Source organism: Amblyomma mixtum, chromosome 2 (genome assembly GCF_055824585.1).
Source record: "Amblyomma mixtum isolate Tamu chromosome 2, ASM5582458v1, whole genome shotgun sequence".
Classification (NCBI taxonomy): Eukaryota; Metazoa; Arthropoda; class Arachnida; order Ixodida; family Ixodidae; genus Amblyomma; species Amblyomma mixtum.
Genome location: NC_143013.1, coordinates 208,626,811 through 208,646,080, shown reverse-complemented (window position 1 = coordinate 208,646,080; position 19,270 = coordinate 208,626,811). Strand labels below are relative to the sequence as shown.

Below are 19,270 nucleotides of genomic sequence, written 5' to 3'. Positions count from 1 at the left end.
GAAACCATCGACGTGGCCGGCTGTTCACACTGAGGTAGCGGGTGAATGTGCTTCCCGGTGATGTCACTAGTGCGTTCAGCTGATCAGACGGATATAAAGTCATCCTCTGTCAACAGCACCGGTTAAGGCTGCTTCAGCTGGGGAGACATCCTTATTTTGCAGAAGCTGCTGGCAGCACTCTGCATACGTTATGGTTGCAGTGCTGTTCCTCGTGCCATAATCAGCGATTTAAAAAAGCCTGGAATCACTTGCTTGAGCAAACATGGCACGATGATCAAGGTCACAAACAAGAAGCACTTCATATGCTTCTGTTAGATTGATTCTCCTTTGGGAACTTCTGTTTTTGTGTTACAAGCGCCACCCAAAGAGATATTGCCAAGTTTTGGAAGCTTAGCGTATTCACGGAAATAAAAAATTGGCTGGCAGTAGGGGGATCATTGCAGCCAGATATTTGTCGGAAAATGCCAGAAAGCTTTAGATGGGGGGCCGTGGCACAAACGGCTTGTCATGAGGTAATAAAACCTCACCCCAGTTGTCACCCGGTTGTCAAATACTCCAGAAGATGTAATGTGCTTGAAAAAGTTACAATAAGACCTTTAGCTGTGCTGTGGGAGCATTTCAATCCAGCTCTACAAGAAGCTTCAAATGACATTTTCTTGGTGCCCTTCAAGTCTAGGGCATCTGAGATGCACCGCAATTGAATGGCTTTAGTCAGACTTCTCATCCTTTCTACAGACTAACTGTTGCCGCTACACTTTACAGCCATCTCTCAATTCTATCTCCGTAGAGAAAGAAATACCTCTAAGCATTTTGTTTGGTGTAGAGGGAGTCAGTGAGGCAGTGAAGATATTCCGTTTGAAGGTCGGTTGTGAACCTTGCCCGTCCCACTCGTGTCCCGAGTGCACCACAGCGTGTTTCGCCAGCAGTTGGCTTCCCCTGGAGTTATCAAAAGAGTCCATTTTCTTAATGAACTGTTTCTAAGGTGGCAAACTTTTGGAACCGACGGCTTGGTGTGTGCAGATCCCCTTTTCGTGATGCATACCATTCGGACGCTGTACCGACCGTGAAGGCTCCAAGTTCGTTTCATCCAAGGGGTGGTGCAGCTGGTATGCATTAGTGTTCCTGTATTTGTGTTGGAACACTGAGCCATCCCATTTCTCCCTGAATTGCTTCCACTGCAGCTCGGCCTTTAACAATAATGCGATAACATTATATGTGTAAGGGATTGGTAGTGTACGCGGAGTCATCGGAACGCGGCTAGGGGTGCTCAAAGCGAAGCGTCTCCTTTCTTGGAACGCGGCCGCTTGCGAACGCGCCGGGAACTACGGGTGTGCCCCCTCCACTCGTTACCGATTCGCGCACGTGCTGGCACGAATGTGTATTTGTGTTTGTTTTTATTTTTATTTTGTGGTAGAGAGGGTGGTTTACCTTGTAGAAGCCGGAGGGCTGGCCATGCCCTTGAAGAGCCAATCATGTTAAGAGGGCAACATGATTGGAAGCTACCAAATGTGGGCCGGGCCTTTAGGGCTTTAAATCCGGGCCCCGGAGCTGGAAGCGGGGTTCTGGGCTAAGGTGAGATGCTATGCATCTTCGGCTACGCCGAGTAGGGGCCTCCCCTAGTGTTAGCCAGATCCACTTTTTTGTTGTTTTGTATCTCTCTGCTCTTTAATTTGTCTCGAGTGCCTTAACTTGTATATGCTGTAAATATCTGTACATAAATTTCAAGTATTCGCCTTACCCCTGCATCTCCACTCCTCACAAGACCGTCTCCGACGGGGCACCCCTGGTGCGAAGGAACGCTTCAGTCTTCGAGTTAAACCAACCGTCTCGGGCGGGGCACCCCTGGTGCAAGGAAGATAGGGAACCTGTGAAATTTACTATATGCTTGTAAGAAGCCTGCCGCTTCTTGCTCTCTCTCTCTCTATAGAATGAGAGTCGACATAACTCTTCAGCAATACAGGATACTCACAACTCTCTTAGTACCAGACATATTTTTCTGGTGTACCTGGCTAAGTTGTGTTTGAAGGATGGCTTCATAGCTGGCCTTCCTGGTTGCGGTCTGGTCTTTTTTCTTTTTTGCTGCCTGTAAATGAGCAATGCATCGAATGTCCACTGACCTTTGGAGAGCAGAGTATGCCTGCCTTTGTAAACAAAGAATTAGGCCAGTAATTCATCTGCTTACATGGGAAGGGAATTACATGATTATCATGTGTCATTGCTTATTAGCCATATTTCTTTTCAAAGTTGTGATGGGCGCAAGACTTTGTTTTAACATTGGACAGTGAAGCACGACTACAGAGTTAGTCCCGCATATTTCAGTATACATGTTGCCAGGCTACAATACTGTAAGGAAGAATGGAAGCAGGACGACATAAATATTTGTGTTGCCCGTTTTTCGTTTCTTTCCTCATGTGCTGTGTTGCCCCTCCACATGACGTGCTTTGCAAATAATTTACGGCATGTGCTGTGGTCAACATTATGAATAATTTTTATTATGTTTGCATTCTTTTGAAGCAGAAATGTTTAAAGGCCCTATTTTTTCAAATCTCGAGATCCCCGTGCATATCAAACTGAAAAGAGTAAGGTTGGAAAACCATGAACTTGTTTCTTTTTCTGAGAGGAGGTGCTGTCCTTGGAGCTGCTGCAAAGCAAGTCCATTCGCACCTTTGGTACGTGCACCCTTTTAGGGCACAGCAGGTCTTCTTCTGTATCTGCATCAGTGATTATTGAACAATCGTTAGCTAGAGTTCCGTCCATACGGATCAAATGAGCTTGACTCGCTGCCAGGTGTAACAAAAACCGCGCTCAATTGCATGGAGATGAAACAGTTTGTAAGTCCCTTTACGGAAAACCCCTGCCCATTTTGGACTAAACGGCAACAAAGACTAAAATTTGGTATATAATATATGCACAATACAGCTATAGATACGCACGGAAAATTTGGGCAGAACTCTTAGCAACCTGTGACAACAAACTTTACCTAATTGCGAGATGTAATACAGTCATGGAATCAAAATATGCGAGATGTAATATAGAAAACAATAGCAAACATGCAGACACTTTGTACCCTAGCCGAGATGGGTGAGCTAGGTCAGTAAACGCTGCCGTTTGGGCGGAACGCCATAACGTGCAATCTTGAGCAAAATTATGCGAGAACCCGGCGAGCGCATGCCAAAGCTTTGGTATCGAGACCAGCACAGTCCGCCGCCTAATGAAGTACTTCGGCTCGGTGTGTCGGCCTGGAAGGAATGCTTAGTCACATGGTGCCCGCATGCAGTTCGGCATATTCCCGGCACGAGCTCGCAGGGGCCTCTTAATTTGCTCCAAATAGTACGTACAGTCATGAGCATATCAAAACCATCTTGCACTTCTCCACTTATTTTGAAATTGCATTTAGATACTATACGCAAAAGAAAAGAGAGTTAGGAAGCAGAAAAAAACACGTTTCTCACACTTACTTATGGACTAATCAATCAATAAATGAATGCTTGTTCCCTTTCATATCGCTCACGACTGTACGTGCGAATTGTACGTAAATACCGCAGTGCCCTACTCCACGAAGGAATAGATATATATTGCTTACCGCCGAGCAGAACAATTTTAGTGACCAGTGTTTTCTCTGTCAATTTTATCTTCCCAAAACACTCTGCATACGGCTGTATTGTCAAAATCCTTGTTGTGCGCAGGTTTGAAGGAACGTATTTTGTTCACGCGCACACAACATGTCTGCGATTGTCCTGGTCTGCCAGTAATTGCACTAGAGCGTACATTACAAATATGAACACTTGCCAGAAATAATCTGACAATTGCTGAAACAAATTAACAATTAATATCTGGCGCCACTTTGGGAATTACCAAAACAGACGAATACGTGAAAAATGGGCAGCTGCCATGCAAACTGGTCGTGGCCATGGATGTGACTGTGGCTATCAACTTTTCAAACAGCCTAAAAGCACCTGCTAACACATGTTTATTTCGCTTTTTGCTTTACAGAAAGTGTGGGTGACGTAATAAAAGCGGTACGCAAAAACCGCCTGATGGACTTCGTCACGTGCACTGTAACATTGCAAAACAAATATTTGTCTGCAAAATTGTACTGTAAATGCCTCATTGTTGAACGTACACAAACTACCTTGAGGCATATAAATATGCGATAGACCCACTGTGTAGAGTTAATATTGATAAGTCGCATACTTTAGCAAGCTCATTCTGAATCCCGAGACATTGTTTACTCCCTGGCACCACCTAGCACAGCTAGCCATGCTTGCTGCATTCCTTCGTTGCTTACAGCTTGCAGCGCGTGCTTGCTCACGGCATCTTTCCTTGGACCGTAGTTTGTGGTAACGAGTTTCCTCTGAGTGATGAACATTGATTCGTGAGCTGGCCAGAATATCGAAACCGCCCCAGCAGCGAAAGGTCTACTTGGAGCATCCTTTTGATAGAGACAGCCTGCCAAGGACCACGCAGTACAAGTTGTCGTGCCCGAGCAAAACCAGCGCGGAAAGCGACGTGGCCAATGAAGCTTCTCACAGCTTGCTTGAGGAACACATGCAATATTGTGTGCAATATTTCAAAACATGTGACATTCTGACCTCATCAAATGTGACAACAAACTAACATCAGGTGTAATATTCTTAGGCCATTAGTGGCTTTCCATTTCACTGCAAAGTGGCTAGGAAAAATTAGCGTACAGCCAATCATTCCTTGATGTATAATTTGTGAATATAAAACACTGACTGAAGAATATTTAAAGAAAGGTTTGCAAACAAGTAAAAAATAGTGGCGTACAGAAAGAGGTGCCAACGGTCAACGTTACTAGCCAGTGGGATGTGGTTTTACACATACAAAATACGTCAGCACTGCAGCCAAACAGATGTATCAAGTTCTAAATGCAAACAAGCTGTGATGCAAATCAATGTGGTACAAATGCATTGAAAGTGCAAGTACGATATGTCTAGATCGCTGCACTGAAATAGCAACCAATGGTTATGGTCTTTTAATTCCTGCTGTAAAATGCACTTGTCTGTAAGTATTTAGCATGGCCGAAGCCACTCATGCACTTACAATAAACTGCCGAGACAAAACTAGAAGGCGTGCTCTGCGTTCAGTTACCTCAAGTATTTGAAGTGATACTCCAGGTCAGATTGTCGAAGCTCCTGCACAAGGTGATAGAATTCCCTGAATGTTGTGCGTTTGTCAAATATCTCTCTCACATACAGGCTTCTCTTTCGCTTGCACCGATGCCGATCCAAGAGCAGCGAAATGGCAAGGTTCTGCTGGGCAGATATGTCCAAGCCATTTCGTTCCACTCAAAGCTCCAGTCGATCACAGAGTGCACCACAGGCAATTGTTATTGCGTTCGTTGCGATATCAATGTGTACACACAAGCGGCCAGCAAGGAAACAAGCGCGTCGGGCGTCGACACCAACAACCAGGAAAAAGCGACCACTGCAAAGGAATGGAAGCAGCCTTCGCACAAAGCATGATGGTAGATAAAATCAAAGACAACTGTGTCAGTGCAAGTACCACCACTCTGATTCAGGAATACACGAAGGATGTCTGTTCATTTATCTACTTGTTGCAGCGAGCGGCATGCGCCAGGTGTTGTCAAACACCAGTGGACTGTAGAGGGGACGGATCTGGCGGACGCAGCCGACGCAACACGGTACGCCGGTTGGCGCGCGCGTCACGCCGGACTCTAAATGCGCCTTTAGGCTTGCATTTATGGTGGATCAAGTGCGACGTTCTAGTCTTCCCACCGTCGTATGTGGAAAAATTTTTGCATTCCTTGCATTGAACATGCCCCACTGGTGACAGATTGCTTGTGTCAATGACTTGGAGAAATCTTTTCCGTACAGCGCTCTTCTTGGCTTCTTTGGAAATGAGTTTGAACTCTCCCGAAGCAAGGGCCTCTTTTAGCTTGACTGCACTCATTGTAGCAGAGTTTGTGAGCACGACAAATGACACAGGTGCTTGCAGGTGACCTCACTAACACAGAACACATACCACAAGGTTCATGCAGCTACAATACTACATCCCAGAAGCAAGTACTATGTGAATCTATGTATGTATGAGAAAGTAATAGTCACCAGGAAGTACCCATCACATATTCACCGCTATTTCAGCTCGTCAGCTTCAATATGACCAGGCTGGATGATTTCTTTGTAGGAGTGAGTGACAGGCGATTCTGACACACACAATGATGCCATATGCATAAAATTCTGCTGCTAAAAAATGCTCCTGCTCCTGGTCAAGATAAGACTCATATGATGCGTGTTTTAAGCTGTTCTCTTCATGCAGGAACTTATTACTTACATATGCCCTCGCTTATTGCACCTAATCTTTGATGAATGACAGGGACAGGTCATTATTTCATCGCCAAGAGCACGGAAGTGCCACATGTTCTGCCTCGACGAGGGGAGTGGGATTTTATAAAAATCCTTGCCATTTGGCAAAATGCTAGCCTTGACACTGTTTTCATAAACATCAATGATGACAGTAGGGTGATCATCTATGAGATAGCAGTCCCTACTTTTACACTGCTCTCCATTTGCCGCATGCAGTCATGTGGCAGCAGTTATTTTGGGGGGCATTCTTTGACTCTGCTATGAAAAGAGGCTTTGTAGATGTTCATAGCAGTTTCTTTACTTCTCCAAGATAGCTTTCAAAGGGAAAAGCACTAAAACTATCTGCTCTGGCAAGTGTATGAGCATATATGTATACAAGTTACTTCACTCCATACAGGTGGCCAAACTCCTGCACAAAGTACTTTATCAACTCCCGAGCAAACTTGTTCAGTGATACATAATGATCTGATGATACGAGTAGGCAGAGAACCACGTGAAAAATCACAAAGGGCTTATATTGCTTTTCTGTCGGAATATGTTTCAGCAAAACGGCCCAGCTGTAGTAGAAATGAACGCAACTCTGTAGCCTTCCATCTGCCCAATTTTGTTCCCCTGTGCTTCCGCTACAACTAGCTGTGGAATTGCTGTGGCTGCTTCTCACAGTCTGTTGTTAAGCTCATTCCGTACAGCTCTGCCCAGCATTGCTGCATGTCTTTGTCAGACTCAGTTTCTTAGGAGGTGCCGCATCTTTCCCCGGCAGACGAGATGCATCGGGAAACATGCCACCATGTCGATGTTCAGTGATGTGAATGGCGAAATGCCAGTGTTGTGCCGTTAGTCTTCCTTGGAACGGAATGATTTGTTCGTGTGCTGCGGTGCATGCAGCTCGGGAAACGTGAGCCTGCCTTCAAGGTAGCACCCTTTCTGATGACAGCGTTCGCATGCATGATAGCAACTGTGGCCAGTAAAGGCTTTCAACGAAGCTCCTAGCAAGGGCATCACATACTACTGCTGCGAGGGTGGCATTATCATGTGTTGCTTTGATGACCAGCCCGTGAGATGTCAGGTGATTGATTTGTTCAAGGAATGGAGCAAGGTAATCTTCAAGGCATGACGGTTTTCCTGCACCACTGTAAGCACTAACCATAAACGGTGCAGATGCGGTGATGTTAGTAACATGGCACAAGCGCAGTCGGGCTGTTTTTATGTTTTGGCAGTCCATGAATATTCACACGAAGCTGGACAATTCGTGGCACATGTCCATCCTTGTTTCATTCTCTCCTTGAGACCAAAATGCACAAAAGTCCTGTTGTAATGCAGGTAGGCTTTTTTTTTTGAGTTCTCATTATGTTCTTTGCATCTTTGGGAAGGCCCGCGATCCCTCACTGGCGGCTAATAGTTAATGCGTTAACTTCAACCCCGGGTCTATACAATGTTAGTATGTCTCATTAAATTTTATATTGCCTGATATCGCAGGTGTCAGTCTGGTGCAGGCTAGATGCAGCTTCACCTCCTTGCCTTTTTTGGCAATGAGTTCAATTTTTGGTTAAGCGAACAAGTGGTGCTACCATTCATATAGAATGCACTCATGCCTTAGCCATGTCGGCCTAGGAGCATTTGAGACTTATGTGACACTGCCTGTACTAATTGTCACTGCTGTATCTTTAATTTCAGGGAACATACTCAATTGTCCTCATGGCTATTGTCGATAGTGAATGCAAGTATGTACTTGTAGACGTGAGTGTGGAGGGCCGTCTAAGCGATGGAAGTTGTGGAGGATGCAGGCAGCCTTCACAACATAATCCACATTCTTGGGAAGCTGGGGGATGGTACGCAGAAAAATTCGCCACCTGGCTGCAGTTATACCGAAGGCGTTTTCAGCACATCTTCTGGAAAAGGAATACAAAACAAGAAGGATCAGCTAAGAAGGGTTGCGCTTTATGCAAAGAATTTATTATGCAACACCAGCTGAGAGCTGCAGACAGCAAGCTCTTTGGCAATAAAATATGTCAAAATGACATCTCATCTCAGGTGTAACTAGTGCTCCTTAGGCATTATCAAGGCTTGTAAAAGAACACCAGATCATACCTTGCTCAGCTTAATCTGTAGTTGAAGACCCTTTTTTCATCCGCTAGGTGCCTTGAGGGGTACGGGCGCATGAAATCTTTTCGCAGTTGAAATGCCTCGTCCCCCACGAAGGCATATGGGGCGGTCACACTCGTCCCGGGCAGTGTCCCAAGTTGAGGGATGTCTAGACTTCCGTCTGTGAAGGCACCGCCAAAATCGTCCGGAACCCAAGATCTCAAAATTTCATTGACAGGGAGGACACTTGGAAATGTTGTGTCAGGACACTGGCGGCAAGGCATTCAGGGAGCACAGGGGGACAATTCCGAGCCTCTCTACTTCCAGCTAGCCCCAACGCATGCTAGGAACCATCGCGCCGATGCCGCCACTGCCAGGGACCTGTTCACGGCATACTTTTGCAGCACAGTTGGTGAGGTTTCCTGGCAGTGGCAACAGCCAGGCATTTCAAAGGAGGAAGTCTCCAGGCGCACACAACAGCAGCAGCACAATCGATGTCAGTGAGGGTACAGCACTATATAACAAGGATGTGCAGCAACAGTTTGTTACACCAACTCTGGCTCAGGAAGCTGTTTGCTGGCCAAACTTGTACCTTATGCCTGCAGCATTCAGTATTCATGTATCTCCATGTTACTATCGTAATTCAGAGCAAGTACATAAAACCCTGGGAACAACCATAAAACCCTGGGAGCACTATCCTGACATGAAAAGGCCCAGCATCATGTCGCCGCTGTGCTATTTGCGAGCAGAACAGCAAACATGAGGCTGCCATGCTTCAAGCATATGTAACTGTTCCGTGCAACAGGGTCTTGGTAGACTGCACATTGTAAGGCCTCATTTTGGCACAATGTGACATTTTTGCGCCAGCTTCCAAGACATTTTGGAGTGAAAAGCATGATGTCAGACAACAGGGTTTTACACAGTTGTATATGCTTCAAACACTTGCAATAGCTTAATGCGCAATCCAAGTTGCTGTTCTTCCGATACCTTCTTTATCATCTGCCTCAAGAAGAGGCTGAACAAATCTTCCTCATCATGCCCTGCGCTCGCATTGAGGGTGTCAGTGAGCCGTCCCACTAGCTTCTCCAAGGCATCTTCACTTGGCACGGTCTTCCTTCTTTTTCTGCCGGTACCAGACATTGCCGACTGGGAGTCGACAGATGGCGTCCCGGTCGACAGTTGCGACTCCATTGAGTGCAACGACGATTTACTCGTCAGTGGTGGAGATTCTGCGCATGCTATAATCTCAAATTGCTCTGGAAAGTCGTCGAACTGGATGCTATTTTCTAAAATAACATCAAGGGCTACTCCTGGCTGCAGCCTGCTTGGTCCCGCCGCATTGCTGGGGCCTGGTTCATTGGCCAGCCGACTCTCGGCAGGCCGTAATTGCCTGACGTCCGGCATATAAGAAATATGTATATCCCCGTCAGTCACGAATTAAAGCAAAGTGCAGGAAAATTATTCCACATGCTTTTTCGACAAGATGTTCCGAGAATGAAAATAAAGCAAAGAAAAAATTTTTTTCCCTTCTTACTGAATTTTAGCACGCGTACACGTATGTGTACATTATGACTCAGCCAGTACAAATGAGGCAAAGTTACATTTCGAGTCTCAGGCAAGGCATTTGTTTATATCACATAGAAATGTCATTCGAAAAAGAAAACTCAAAGCTCATTTGTTATGGAATGCGTAAAAGCAGTCATTTGTCGCTGAAAGACAAAGGAACACGTTGCATTTGTGGCATCGCACTCGCGCTCTTGAATTGCAGCCTTCTAGGTTGCAACGCTGAGCAAAGTTCTTGCCTGTATGTGCTGGCCAGTGGTTCATTCCGTCATACCAGGCGGCATTTACGGGCCGCGGCTCAGCATTGTGCACCTTCCTTGGTGGCTCCTTCGTATCGTTGCTTGGGCGACCGCGTTTCCTGGCACCATTCTTGTTGCACATTATTAATGCCAAGCCCACATCGTTCTGAAATGCCAACAAGTCCAGAATTTTCCTGCGTGAGAAGCAGTTGTCATTTGCGTCAGTCAGGTATTCTTGCCATCCATTCACTAGTGCGAATGACGTGAAATGAGAGATGACGCGTACTGGCCACTTCTTTGTTCTGTTAGCAAGAGGTGGCCAGATTCCTTTCGAATAAAGAAAACTGGTTTATTTTAAGACTTAAGGATACAAGAATGTGATAACTGGATTATTGATACGTAGGAGGTTCGGCGGATCTGCAGAGTTGGGAGGGCCTTGCCGACGCGTCTCGTATCGTCGGCGTCTCTCGGTCGTCTCTCTGTTGGGCCTCGCTCGAAGCATTCGTCGCTTGGTACTCTCCCCAGCGCGCCGGTCGACGGCTCACGTTACTCCGGCATTCTTCGCTTGCGTGGTGCCGAGGCTTTGGAAATTTACGAGTTCGGAGTCCGAATGCGGGCGCGGACACGCTTCGTGAGTGCGTGGTTTACGTTCACGGCGCCGAATGTCCCGGGCCGCGTGGTCTGTGTTTAGACAAGCTTGAGAACGAATGTGCTGCTGATCCCCACTTAGCGTGACTCGAGGGCAGGATGGTTGTTCCGCTCGGAGCTTACGGCTTGAACATTAGAGTTGGATGCGGGGCGTTTCGTGGATACTGTGCAGGAGCGCCATCTTGCTCGGGTGTGTTGAGACCTCGTGGCGTGTAAGTTATGGGAGTGCTAACAGTTCTTTGTTTTAGTGGGTACAACGACAGCAAGAAATCCATCTTGTCAACTCCGCCCATTGATTCATTGTACTGGCTGAGAATTTCAGGGCACGGTAAGGCAACATGCTTCTTTGATGCCTCACACCATTGTTTAACATTTTTAGGCTCCTCAACACCCACGAATGTCGATGCAACATTCACAGAGCCACTGTCCTGCCACCACTTTTGGTGACACTGGCATCCATACTGCCGCATCCCTCTTTTTTAAGTGCTTTCTCAGACTTCAGTGGACATCCTTGCAGCCTGTTGCTACGGATGGTGCCAGTGGCCCAGATACCTATTTTCTTCAGCTCTTGAAGCAGTGCTATCGAACTGAAATAGTTGTCAAAGTAACATTTGAAGCTCCGCAGTTTTGGGAGGTCCTGAGTCAACGTCATCACAATGGAGCCACCAAGCCCTAGGTGCTTGTGCTCCACGGAGGTGCCGGTGCCTTTTCCCTGATAAAATTTGAATTCATGCGCGACACCACTGGAGCTGCAACGAACAAACACTTTCACACCTTCGGGGTTAGGTTTGTTGCGGACAAATTGCTTCGCAACGACACTCCCTGTAAAGGGTATCATTTGCTCATCAATGCTGTTTTTTTTCAGTAGGAGGAAGTTCGAGGCATCCCTTCCTGACAGCATCAAGGAGCGGTCGCACTTTCCAAAACTTGTCAGTTCCATTCTGATCTGGGTCTGGCTCAGTGACATGTAATGCAGACTGGAGCCTAAAAAGTCTGTTCTCGCTCATTGCTCCCGACACACTTGGAATTTGCGTTGCAGGACTGCAGTACATCCTGATGCGTGGGAATTTCAGTGTTCCCATTATCAATAACATTCCGAAGAACGTTTTGATTTCTTCTGGTGTTGTTCGAAGGATGGTCCGAAGCACGTAGATGTTCGTGCTGAAGCACGTAGCTGTTCGTGCTCGCATAGATGTTTGTGCAACGTGCAATCTCTTCAAACAGTTCATCGGTAAAGTACCTGAAGAAGTACTATTTTGGTTCAATCACAACACTGACATGCGCTTTAATTTCACTCCATTTCTTCCGCTGCACGTCGCTCTAACGTCCAGACATGTTTGTTCACCTCTGTACTCGCTTTGCAAATGCGCAGCGTCGAAGGGCGTTTTTTGCATCAGCATAGCCACTACTGGCAAAAGGATGGCACTGCATGCTTTCCTTTTTATCAACACCTTTCTACCGTAACAATAAAAATTGTGCACGTATGGCCTGGACTCCATTGTGTCCCTCAGGAACATCAGCTGTATATAATACGGCCATGCGATCTCACTGGCCTCCACTTCCCCGGCACTAGCGCCACTTCGCTTGGAAGTTTTTTCAGCCATGAAAAAGCGGCGGAATTTGTCCCGTAGAGATTTCCACCGCTTCTGGATATAGCTGGTGCTCGCTATGCGATTAAAACAATGATTGACTAGTTACTTTTCATGTTGATACAGGTAATGAATGAATGAGGTCGGCTTACCTTCAAGTGGCACTCCTGGCAGGACTTCTGCTGCAACTTCATTCCAGAGCGCAGCCTTAACATGCTTGTTTTTGTGCAGCCTATGGCTCGCCAGCCGTAGCGACGGCCGCATTTCGACCTCCGAAATTAGCAGTTCTGTATCGAGCGTGACCTCCATATTTGCTGTACATGCGCGAGCACTTTCTTTCTCCATGCTGTCAAACAAAAAGAAGCCGAATGAGCAGCCGGGTTGCCAACTGTGCTTGGTCTCGTTCTGGAAGTCGGACGACCCGTCAGTGCGCCGGAAACTACGCGTGCAGTGCGTGCGCCAAATACTCAAATATCTCACAGGGAGAGATCAGAGCGTCAGGGCTCGCACTGCTCACGTCTGACACCGCGTGCATGCGCAGACTGGTTCTGGCTGACGCCCGGGATGCCTGGCGCGCGGTGACGTGCGGTGCAAGTGTATATGGAGTTGGGCTTTAAGCTGAATGGGATGCTTAACGACAAAACGGCACAGTACACGCACCTCTAGAATTTAGTTTTTTTGTTGCTGGCAGTCTATTACTGCACAGCAGCATAAAAGTTTTTCCTGTAAGAAGATGCACAACCACTTGTCAGTATTTAAATTTTATAAGGTCTGAAAAGGTTCCAGAACAGGCAGTGGTGAAGCTTACGCATTCATGGCCAAGAGATGCCTTGCCAGAGCACTTTCGATTCTCTCAGCGGGCGCTCTTGTAGTGGTGCTAACATTCACTGGCTGTGGGAGCTCACTGCCAAATTCCTCACTCCAGTGGCTGTCATATTCGTCGCGCATTCGCTCGCAAATGTTGTGAATTGTGCAGCATGTTTTCACAATGCAATTGGCATTGCGAATGTCACATTCTAGCCCCTCCAAATCCGGAATCTTGCCTTCAATCTTCCGAAATCATTTTCAACCACACGCTTTGCTTTCGAGAGTGTGTGATTGAACACGCTGGCAGCTTCACCCCCTGTGTGTCGGTGAGGGTACGGCTTCATTAGATGAGACAGTAAGGAAAAGCTTGGTCACATAATATGACAGCTCCAACCTCTTCTCCTCCAATCACACTTGTAGCACACTTGTGGTGCTAACATTCACTGGCTGTGGGAGCTCACTGCCAAATTCCTCACTCCAGTGGCTGTCATATTCGTCGCGCATTCGCTCGCAAATGTTGTGAATTGTGCAGCATGTTTTCACAATGCAATTGGCATTGCGAATGTCACATTCTAGCCCCTCCAAATCCGGAATCTTGCCTTCAATCTTCCGAAATCATTTTCAACCACACGCTTTGCTTTCGAGAGTGTGTGATTGAACATGCTGGCAGCTTCACCCCCTGTGTGTCGGTGAGGGTACGGCTTCATTAGATGAGACAGTAAGGAAAAGCTTGGTCACATAATATGACAGCTCCAACCTCTTCTCCTCCAATCACACTTGTGGCACACTTGTGGTGCTAACATTCACTGGCTGTGGGAGCTCACTGCCAAATTCCTCACTCCAGTGGCTGTCATATTCGTCGCGCATTCGCTCGCAAATGTTGTGAATTGTGCAGCATGTTTTCACAATGCAATTGGCATTGCGAATGTCACATTCTAGCCCCTCCAAATCCGGAATCTTGCCTTCAATCTTCCGAAATCATTTTCAACCACACGCCTTGCTTTCGAGACTGCGTGATTGAACACGCTCACAGCTTCACCCCCTGTGTGCCGGTAAGGGCACGGCTTCATTAGATGAGGCAGTAAGGAAAAACTTGGTCACTATGACAGCTCCAACCTCTTCTCCTCCAATCACACTTGTGGCACACTTGTGGTGCTAACATTCACTGGCTGTGGGAGCTCACTGCCAAATTCCTCACTCCAGTGGCTGTCATATTCGTCGCGCATTCGCTCGCAAATGTTGTGAATTGTGCAGCATGTTTTCACAATGCAATTGGCATTGCGAATGTCACATTCTAGCCCCTTCAAAATCCAGAATCTTGCCTTCAATCTTCCGAAATCATTTTCAACCACACGCTTTGCTTTCGAGAGTATGTGATTGAACACGCTGGCAGCTTCACCCCCTGTGTGTCGGTGAGGGTACGGCTTCATTAGATGAGACTGTAAGGAAAAGCTTGGTCACATAATATGACAGCTCCAACCTCTTCTCCTCCAATCACACTTGTGGCACACTTGTGGTGCTAACATTCACTGGCTGTGGGAGCTCACTGCCAAATTCCTCACTCCAGTGGCTGTCATATTCGTCGCGCATTCGCTCGCAAATGTTGTGAATTGTGCAGCATGTTTTCACAATGCAATTGGCATTGCGAATGTCACATTCTAGCCCCTTCAAAATCCAGAATCTTGCCTTCAATCTTCCGAAAGCATTTTCAACCACACGCCTTGCTTTCGAGAGTGCGTAATTGAACACGCTCACAGCTTCACCCCCTGTGTGTCGGTGAGGGTACAGCTTCATTAGATGAGACAGTAAGGAAAAGCTTGGTCACATAATATGACAGCTCCAACCTCTTCTCCTCCAATCACACTTGTGGCACACTTGTGGTGCTAACATTCACTGGCTGTGGGAGCTCACTGCCAAATTCCTCACTCCAGTGGCTGTCATATTCGTCGCGCATTCGCTCGCAAATGTTGTGAATTGTGCAGCATGTTTTCACAATGCAATTGGCATTGCGAATGTCACATTCTAGCCCCTTCAAAATCCAGAATCTTGCCTTCAATCTTCCGAAAGCATTTTCAACCACACGCCTTGCTTTCGAGAGTGCGTGATTGAACACGCTCACAGCTTCACCCCCTGTGTGCCGGTAAGGGCACGGCTTCATTAGATGAGGCAGTAAGGAAAAACTTGGTCACTATGACAGCTCCAACCTCTTCTCCTCCAATCACACTTGTGGCACACTTGTGGTGCTAACATTCACTGGCTGTGGGAGCTCACTGCCAAATTCCTCACTCCAGTGGCTGTCATATTCGTCGCGCATTCGCTCGCAAATGTTGTGAATTGTGCAGCATGTTTTCACAATGCAATTGGCATTGCGAATGTCACATTCTAGCCCCTTCAAAATCCAGAATCTTGCCTTCAATCTTCCGAAATCATTTTCAACCACACGCTTTGCTTTCGAGAGTATGTGATTGAACACGCTGGCAGCTTCACCCCCTGTGTGTCGGTGAGGGTACGGCTTCATTAGATGAGACTGTAAGGAAAAGCTTGGTCACATAATATGACAGCTCCAACCTCTTCTCCTCCAATCACACTTGTAGCACACTTGTGGTGCTAACATTCACTGGCTGTGGGAGCTCACTGCCAAATTCCTCACTCCAGTGGCTGTCATATTCGTCGCGCATTCGCTCGCAAATGTTGTGAATTGTGCAGCATGTTTTCACAATGCAATTGGCATTGCGAATGTCACATTCTAGCCCCTTCAAAATCCAGAATCTTGCCTTCAATCTTCCGAAAGCATTTTCAACCACACGCCTTGCTTTCGAGAGTGCGTAATTGAACACGCTCACAGCTTCACCCCCTGTGTGTCGGTGAGGGTACAGCTTCATTAGATGAGACAGTAAGGAAAAGCTTGGTCACATAATATGACAGCTCCAACCTCTTCTCCTCCAATCACACTTGTGGCACACTTGTGGTGCTAACATTCACTGGCTGTGGGAGCTCACTGCCAAATTCCTCACTCCAGTGGCTGTCATATTCGTCGCGCATTCGCTCGCAAATGTTGTGAATTGTGCAGCATGTTTTCACAATGCAATTGGCATTGCGAATGTCACATTCTAGCCCCTTCAAAATCCAGAATCTTGCCTTCAATCTTCCGAAAGCATTTTCAACCACACGCCTTGCTTTCGAGAGTGCGTGATTGAACACGCTCACAGCTTTACCCCCTGTGTGCCGGTAAGGGCACGGCTTCATTAGATGAGGCAGTAAGGAAAAACTTGGTCACTATGACAGCTCCAACCTCTTCTCCTCCAATCACCTTTGCTGGCACAGAAAAGAAACCTGCGTCAGCGAGCTTTGATATCAAAGTGCAATTATAAACATTGGAATCATGGTTCTTGCCAGGAGATCCCACAGTCATTTGTATAAACTTATAAGTGTGATCAACAAGTACCAGTTAAATGGTGCTGTACCACCCTTTATAGTTGTAATAATCTTGGGCATTCTCTTTAGGCGGTGAAACTTTGATGTGGCACCCGTCGAGGGCACCAAACCCTTGTGGAAAACCAGTCACCGCTGCAAACTGTTGGATGTGGTCTTGTATTTCATGTCTTGTCGGCATCTTGATCACAACAAGCTCAAGTTCTTCAACAACAATGTCACAGAATTCTGTGAATATGATGTTCACAGAAGGGCGGCTGACTTCAAAAAGATTGGCCACAGTCCTTTCTTCTGCCAAAGTAGGGAGCCTATAGAGAGAGATCACGACACGTTTTTCCAAGGAGATGGCTTTTCTCATATTCGTGTAGACTCTCTGAAGCCGCCTGCAGCAACCCACAACATAGGCGAACGTCTGCCTTGAGGCTTGAAGGTTGGCCTTGAAATCTTGCTCTGACAGCGTTGGCACGGTGGTGTCATACCATGACGGAGGCCGATGCAGTCGCCCACACGTGCATAGCGCATTGGCTCGTCGTGAGAGTGGCTCGTCTTCTCAGCCAGTTTTGAGCCAACGTTCGGTTGATCGAGCTGCCAACGCAGGCCTGTCGTTCGTTCTGCAACATGCCAGTAAAGGTCTGACTGGCTTTCCAGCTTTAGAACTCGGGGCATCCAGCTTTCGAACATCGGTACTCTTGCCTTCGTACACACTGCCATATCCAGATTTCAAACTACCTGGCTTTAGAACACTGGCATATCCAGCTTTCAAACATTGGCACATGCAACCGACTGGCCAGTGATCAGCACTATGTATGTACCATGCTACATAGCTAATATTAATGAGGCTGCCAAAGAATTCAGAAAACAAAAATGTTTATTGCATCGAGTTACAAGGATCATGCTTCTAGCACACACAGGATGGCTTGCACACCAACAGCCATCCTGGAGAGTAACGGAAGGGAGGGCCGATGAGCATAGTTGCAGAGGCTGTGGAAAAATCGTTTACTGTTATGCTTGGTGCATTACGATAATTCAGGTTGGACAACGCAGCTCAGCAAGCTTAACAGAGCTGTTCTCCAGTGAATTGATGAGTCATATCGGAACTAATCGTTGCACTCCTTTTGCAAGAGAACTGTTGCATTGCATTCAAACTTGAAGATCTTGCAGGCCAGGGTACTGAACTGCATCGGAGCTCTCATAACGTGTCAGATGTGGGTTTTAGCTGGCACAGACTACGAACATTGCCAGCTCAAGCATACATGCTTTCTCATCGTGCTGGTTGTGTGGCTGGGCGCCGCTGTGCCAGTCAAGGATGTGTCATGGTGATGCATCCAGCTGTTTCAAGGCGAGTGGCAGGTGAGACGACAGTGTGGGGGGGGGGGGGAAGAGTCATTATCTTTTACCACAGCTTTTGTTGTCACGAGAAACTAAAATCACATAGAAAAAGAAAAAATACCACTTCGTGGGATGGAGGACACACTATGTTGAAAGCGGCATGTTTGGTAGACGAGCTGGGGAGATATGGGACTTGGAATAGAAAGGGGAGGGGGCCGAAACATGTGAAAGAGGTTAGGAATTCTTAAAGAATGAGTCATGGGCAGCTCGGGAGACAATACGAGTAAGATACAAGGGAATGAAAAATGCGCAAGGGTCAAAGTACTTTTGCAAAGGCAGAGGGAAAGCATCATGTTTGGCGCCCAAAACCTTTGGAGGGAAAAACATGGAGCTTCAAGATCTATTTCACCAAAACGGCGTCAGACGCTTGCATAATGTGTGGAGCCATGTGATGTAGCCTCTCTCAGTTCAAGGTGACATAAATGTTAGCATAAAAATAGCAAAAAACAGAACTAATATTATTGATATCTTATTAGGCATAGACCTTTATGACTCTAGCAGTCCATCCACTCGATCAGGAACCACCCAATGTATGATGTCACTGAAGCAGTCAAAAGTTTCAGTTGTTGTTGCTTCCTCTTTAGGTTTTCTGACAGGAAAGCGGAAAACTCATGTGACTCTAGTGACTGCTGGTAGCTTAGCAGTGAGCCCTTGATATGCTTGCCATATTTTGTCTGAGTGGCCTCACTATAGTCATCAGCTTGCAGCTACTGCAAAGTGCTCCATTCCGTCCAGTGTACTTGAGGCATCAGCAAATTCTTTTATATATTTTTGTTGCTGCTCGGTGGGTTCATTTGCAGCATGGCCTCATAAACCTTTAAGCTGCAGGGAACAGCTTTCCACACCTTCTGTGGTTTCTCTCCAGTCCTTTGCATGCCAGTTCCACGTAAAGGATTTCGCACTCGCCCCTGCTGATGCAAATCGATCGGGGACAGCAGCAGCGCTGTTCATGCCAGTGAAGGTAACATATATTTACAACAAGAATGCATACTGAGCATCTATCAGAGCTTGTATTGATTTGGGACATAAATCCCCACAAGCCAACCAACTAAGAATACATATGCTCCTCATTCTGTTATGTATATTGTCTTTGCGAGGGACTCACTCTGGCTGTCTTGAGGTCACACATAGCTTAAGGGGACTATCACACAGTGTTTGTCACCCTCATTTGGTC

At 46.8% G+C, this 19,270-nt stretch overlaps 2 protein-coding genes across 2 annotated transcripts in view; one reads left to right on the top strand and one right to left on the bottom strand.

Annotated features, from left to right (window-relative positions):
• The window catches only part of LOC149362409 (uncharacterized), a 159,067-nt gene that overhangs the window by 45,787 nt on the left and 94,010 nt on the right, over window positions 1-19,270 (top strand). The gene's annotated exons all lie outside the window — the stretch shown is intronic.
• On the bottom strand, window positions 11,552-12,777 carry LOC149362415 (uncharacterized). Its single transcript, XM_089568297.1, has 3 exons — window positions 12,621-12,777; window positions 12,429-12,545; window positions 11,552-11,628 (listed from the first exon to the last, which is right to left on the bottom strand). The coding sequence occupies exons 1-3, from the start codon at window positions 12,775-12,777 to the stop codon at window positions 11,552-11,554; spliced, it is 351 nt and encodes a 116-aa protein (XP_089424423.1).